A 5,839-nucleotide genomic window follows, 5' to 3' on the forward strand; every position below is an offset into this window, starting at 1 on the left:
ATATTTTCATCTCTATTTTTCTTTCCAGTCCCTGGAGGATAGTGGATGACTGCGGAGGGGCCTTCACCATGGGGGCCATAGGAGGGGGCATTTTCCAGGCTATCAAAGGCTTCCGAAATTCCCCAGTGGTGAGTAAAATGCTCTGAAGGTGCATGGACTGCACTCTTGCCTCCACTGTCCTTCCCCAGGGAGCGTGGCAGTGAAGGGCAAGGAGAAGAAATCCCTGTGCAGGGAGCAGGGCTGATTAAAGACCTGTACATCGTTAATCCAGACCATGAGAATCTGTCCTGGCTCAAGATCTGTGGGGTCCTTCATTTTTTGGGATAAAATTGCTGCTTCCCCGTTTGCTCTGGTGGCCACAGTGGGATACTGGTAGCTTGTTCCTCCCTAAGTGATGAACATTTCCCTTGGGATGGGGAAGTGCAGCAGGAAACATCCACCTTGGCTGATCTCCTGCTTGTGGTTCTGTCTGCATGGAGGGACATGAAGCCTGGGCTCTCCTTCCTTTCCTGGCCTCTTCCTTTCTTTTGAAACATGGAATGACTCAATGAAAGAGTCTTTTTCTCCTTCAGATTTATATTAAAAGGTATAGTTTTCTTTAATTAATCTCTTATTTAATCATTGCCCTTTTTATTAACTCAGTTTTTCAGTGCTCAGGTTTGGTTTCAATGCAGGAGTGAGTAAACACGGCAGTGAAGGTTTGCTGATGCAAGTTGGTTTTCACTTTCAGGACTTCTGCTGCAAAAATTTGGCTATAAACCCATTGCAGAGACATTTGATAAATTAAGATCTAATTGCTACTTGAACATTTGTTTTAAAATTTCTCTGACTTCATATAAAAGGTGTTTTTGATGTTACTCTGACAATTAGCTGTTGGTTTGAGGTGGGTTTAATAATTAACTTTCCGAACTAGTCAGATCCTGCAGACACTTCACTTGAAAAGGACTGTGTGCTTAATTAGATTCTTAATATTGCTTTGGACTTGCTAAATATACCTATCCTCACTTCTGTGTGATTGTAACAAAAATAAAACTTGGTGGATATTCTTTAAACTGTGTTAAAGTGTGGGAAAATGTGTAATTGTTCTGTGAGGTCCTGGGTGACATGTTGAGTATTGGACTCTGGAAGGCTCAGCATGACTTCGCTTCTCTTGGCTACAAAGACTGTATATTCCACCTGCAGGAATGACTGAAGTGGCACAGCTAGTGGGATTGCCCATCAGATAGGAAGAAAAAATGATACATATGAAAAATCACTGCTTATCCTGCTAAAATGTTACTGTAATGCCTCCTTCAGTCACACTGGGCCCCTCAGACTGTGAACCCAAATTGTTTCCTTCCTGGTAACTGTAATTCCCATATGTACCTGACAGGAATATTGTAAGGGAGTGATAAATAGTGAAACAGGTGTAAAGCACACTTTGTCTCAGCTCCTCGCAAGCTGCTGAGGGGGCTCAGAAGGGTGTTGGACCTTTGGCAGGTTTTTGCAATGCAGACTCAGTTTGGCTGTAAGATTTTACTGTTTTATTTTAACTAAATTCTCTTATTTTAGGGTGTCAACCACCGGCTGCGTGGCAGTTTGACAGCCATTAAAACCAGAGCTCCACAACTGGGAGGTAATGAATTTTGGGGTTTTGTTGCACAGAATTGACTGTTGGCAGATAACAGAGTTTGGAAATGTTACATGGTGGAGGTGCACTGACACCTGAGCTGGGTCTCAGCAAGTTTGTTGGCCCAAGCAATGAGTAAATAGAGTTCTGATATATCCAAAATGAGTTTGGTTGGGGAGGAAACAGTCTGTGTTCTTGGAGTGATAAGCCAGCAGTAATAACTGGTCATGAACAGCAGAGCTCCCTGGAGCCTCTTCATGGTGTGCAGGGGGTTAAGACAAAACTAACTCATTACAAGAAGTGATCCAGCTTGGATCAAAAATAGAACTTGGGGGTGTCCCTGCATGTGCTGTAGGAGCTCCTGAGGCCCCAGGAGCAGGGTTGGGTGTGGTGTGAGGTGTGACATGACTCTGCATCATTGTCTGTGAGAAAATACATTAAAAAGGGATACATCTGGAAGTTCCCTTAGCTAATCTGACTTTGTTAGGATGAAAGTTCCATTATAATCACAGTTTGATAAACTTTCTGTAGTTAATTGTAGATGAGTGAGATGATATATAAAATGGGGGGAGAGGGGGATAATGACAAGTTGGAAATTTTCCTGTACTTATTTTAACCTGTATTTGGTTCTTCATGAGTTAGAATTTACTTCATGTCTGAAAGGGAGCACAGTAATGCCACAGCACCTCTTGTGCAGCACAACTGGCTTCTCTGCTCTCTCCAAAGTGGCTTTGGTTTGATTTGGAACAGGGAGTTTTGCTGTCTGGGGAGGTCTCTTCTCCATGATTGACTGCAGTATGGTCAGGATGAGAGGGAAGGAAGATCCCTGGAATTCCATCACGAGCGGAGCCCTGACTGGAGCCATTTTGGCTGCAAGAAGTAAGAAACTAGGGATATCAGTTGAAAACCTCGTGCTCTCTAAATGTACAGTTCTCATTGTTATAGCAAAGCAACAGTCTGTGGCACCCAAATTGGAATTTGCTGTCTCAGATGCTGAAAAATAATCTGAAGCTTTTCTCCTCTGCTTAGGAAAGTAATAATCAGGCTCCCAAATGTTCCTGGTGTTCCTTGAAGGGAGGGCGGAGGGAGTTGCCCAGTAATTATCCTTTAATGCAGCTTAATGGATGCAAAATTACTGCTCTGAGTCTGCTTTAGGAGAGATCAAGACTGCACGAAGAGGGTGGGCAGGCCCTGGCACAGGGTGCCCAGAGCAGCTGGGGCTGCCCCTGGATCCCTGGCAGTGGTCAAGGCCAGGTTGGGTGGGGCTTGGAGCAGCCTGGGACAGTGGAAGGTGTCCCTGCCCATGGCAGGGGGTGGAACAAAATGATCTTTAAGGTCTCTTCCAGCCCAAACCATCCTAGGATTCAGTAGATTCTGACATGTAGCAAAGAAATGAAAAACATTGGTTTGTGCTTTTCATTCCCAGATGGCCCTGTTGCCATGGTCGGATCTGCTGCGATGGGAGGAATTCTCCTGGCCTTGATCGAAGGAGCAGGAATTCTGCTGACAAGATTTGCCTCCACACAGTTCCCAAACGGTAAGGAGCCAGAGGATGTGTCACAAGGATTTGCTTTGCTGATGTGCCCCTGGCAGTCATCTTCTTATCCTAGAGTGAATCTGCACTGCCCTGCCAGCTCCTGAGGCTGTGGAAAGCCAAGGAGGAGCTGCAGGTGCTGATGACACGAGGTTATCACCAGCTGCTTCCTGCTGGGAGACTGGAGGTGGCATGGCTAAGAGCAGGGATGTCCCTGCTGTCCCTGGCTTCTGCCACACACCTGGCACACGGTGGCAGATGGGTTTTACTCAGGGGTGGGGCACAATGGTTTGAGGGAATGGCAGGCAGCAAGTTGTGGAAAAGAGGGGTGGTTCTGGCAGGCCGTGGTCTGTGTGGGGAACTCTGGGGTAAAAGAGATGATAAAGACCTGGGAGATACAGATACACCGATTTCCAAAAAACGTGGTGGTGATTCTCTTCTAAACTGCTTCAGTATCTGCATCCCTGACTTCTTTCCCAAGTAAAATGCAAGCAGGGCTCTCACTCAGTCAGAAGCTGTTGTGTGAATGCTTCCCGTGGAAAATCCTAAATATCTCTGTCACAGAATCCCTGACTGGTTTGGGGTGGCAGGGACCTCAAAGCCCATCTCATTGTACCTCCTGCCATAGCCAGGAACAGTTTCCACTAGCCCAGGTTGCTCCAAGCCCCATCCAGCCTGACCTTGGAAACTTCCAGGCATGGGGCAGCCACAGCTTCTTTGGGCAAACTGTGCCAGGTCCTCCCCACCCTCACAGGGAAGAATTTCTTCCCAGTATCCCATCTAACCCTGCCCTCTGCCAGTGGGAAGCCATTCCTCCTTGTCCTGTGATTCCAGGCCCCTGTCCCAAGTCCCTCTCCAGCTCTCCTGGAGCCCCTTTAGGCACTGGAAGGGTCTCTAAGGTCTCCCTGGAGCCTTCTGCTCTTCAGGCTTAACACTGGTAGCTTCTCCCAGCGTTTCATTGTAGGATAAATGCTCCACCTTATTTTGGGAAGAACACAAACTGCTAGTGTTGGATGAGTAGTAGGTCACTGTTTCCCAAGTGAATCCTCCTGGGTTTGTTCACCAATATTCTTCATCCAACCTAAACGATGACAATTTCTGTTCTTTAAAGATGCTTTAAAATTCATCTGCCTTGGAGAAGCTGTATCATCTGTCCATGATGATTAATTCTCTCTGGATTGTCCCACCACAGCTGTGTTGCTCCCTCCAGCAGCAGGCAGTGGATCAGGAAGCTGACTCCACACTTGTTCCGTTTCACTGGTTGCTTTATTGTTGGGCAAGTCACCGTGGTTAAACCTTTCTAGAGGGGCCAAGGTCACCTCAAGGGCACTAACGTGCAAGTTTCCAGCTGCTTTGTGTGACTGGAAAGATTTCCCTCTCCCTGCTCTAGTTCATTTCCGTGCTAGAAAACCTTGTCTAGTGCAAGGTGTCCCTGCCCATGGCAAGGGATGGAACAAGATGAGCTTTAAGGTCCCTTCCAACTCAAATCATTCCACAATTCCATGATTCTGTGAAACTTGGAGAGAAGTGGTTTGTCTTCGGAGCAGCTTGCACAGTGTACTTTTCCTAAAAGAGAGCTGAAGAGGGTCTTTGGACAAGGGCCAGGAGTCACAGAACAAGGGGTAATGGCTTCCCACTGCCAGAGGGCAGGGTTAGATGGGATACTGGGAAGGAATTGTTCCCTGGGAGGGTGGGGAGGCCCTGGCACAGGGTGCCCAGAGCAGCTGTGGCTGGCCCCCGGGTCCCGGGCAGCGCCGAGGGGCCAGGTTGGATGGGGCTTGGAGCCACCTTGGATAGTGGAAGGTGTCCCTGCCCCATGGCAGGGGGTGGGAATGGGATGAGCTTTAAGGTCCCTTCCAGCCCAAGCCAGTCTGGGATTCTATGCAATTTTTGAAACTTTTTATGAAACCAAAACCATTCCGGGATTTATGATTAATTTTAAGAGGGATTTATATAAACAAACCAGTTGTGAATCCTGTTAATAGGAAGAAACTCTTGTCTTTTGGAATTCATTTGCCTTTTCCCCTGTCCCTGCTCCAGGCCCACAGTTGTCAGAGGATCCATCCCAGCTCCAGCCACCCCCGTTCAGCGACTACCGACAGTACCAGTGATGGTTCCCAGCCACCGCCTCCTCCTCTTCCTCCTCCTCTTCCACTTCCTTCCCTGTTCCTGAGCGGTCCCACCTGGAGGATGCGGAGGGGGTTTGTACTTAACACCAGTGGTTGTCCCTTACACACCATGCCAGGAGGACCTGCAGCATTTCTTAATGTCAAACTGCTCAGGAGAACTTTTAGAAAAGAAAATCTATTTATTCCTGATATATTCCGTTGCTGTAATGTTACACATGTCTGGTAGAATACAAGGAGGTTTGAGACAAGGACCAAAGAGAGTCTTGTCATCCTTTGGACACAGACTGGAGTGAAAGTCTTGGAGTCTCCTCTGGGATGTCGCACCTGCAGTGAACACAGCTGGAAGGTAGCCTCTTCCCTGTTGGATTTAGGTTATGGGGCTGGAGGGGGAAGCATTGCACCTGCTGCCAGCACAGCCTCCTGCTTTTCATCTCGGATCCTGGCCTGAGCAGAGTTACCACATCTGCTCTGCGGTTTTGTCCTTAAACTGCAGCCGTGGAGGCCCCTTCCTTCTTGACAGCAGTTACAAAATAACATCCAGCAGCGTCTTCTGTTGCAACTCATTAA

The 5,839-nt window shown here is 47.6% G+C and overlaps 1 protein-coding gene across 1 annotated transcript; it reads left to right on the forward strand.

Annotated features, from left to right (window-relative positions):
• On the forward strand, positions 1-5,839 carry TIMM17A (translocase of inner mitochondrial membrane 17 homolog A (yeast)). The gene is made up of 5 exons (XM_017735529.1): positions 1-128; positions 1,552-1,615; positions 2,360-2,488; positions 3,036-3,146; positions 5,184-5,839. The coding sequence occupies exons 1-5, from the start codon at positions 69-71 to the stop codon at positions 5,252-5,254; spliced, it is 435 nt and encodes a 144-aa protein (XP_017591018.1). The 5' UTR covers positions 1-68; the 3' UTR covers positions 5,255-5,839.

The sequence above is a fragment of the Corvus brachyrhynchos genome, unplaced genomic scaffold (genome assembly GCF_000691975.1).
Source record: "Corvus brachyrhynchos isolate BGI_N302 unplaced genomic scaffold, ASM69197v1 scaffold555, whole genome shotgun sequence".
Lineage (NCBI taxonomy): Eukaryota > Metazoa > Chordata > Aves > Passeriformes > Corvidae > Corvus > Corvus brachyrhynchos.

Coding starts and splice junctions, on each gene's coding strand:
- TIMM17A (XM_017735529.1), top strand. CDS start 69: ATGGGGGCCATAGGAGGGGGCATTTTCCAGGCTATCAAAGGCTTCCGA. Junction 1,616..2,359: donor CAGAGCTCCACAACTGGGAG/GTAATGAATTTT, acceptor GATTTGGAACAG/GGAGTTTTGCTGTCTGGGGA. Junction 3,147..5,183: donor CTCCACACAGTTCCCAAACG/GTAAGGAGCCAG, acceptor TCCCTGCTCCAG/GCCCACAGTTGTCAGAGGAT.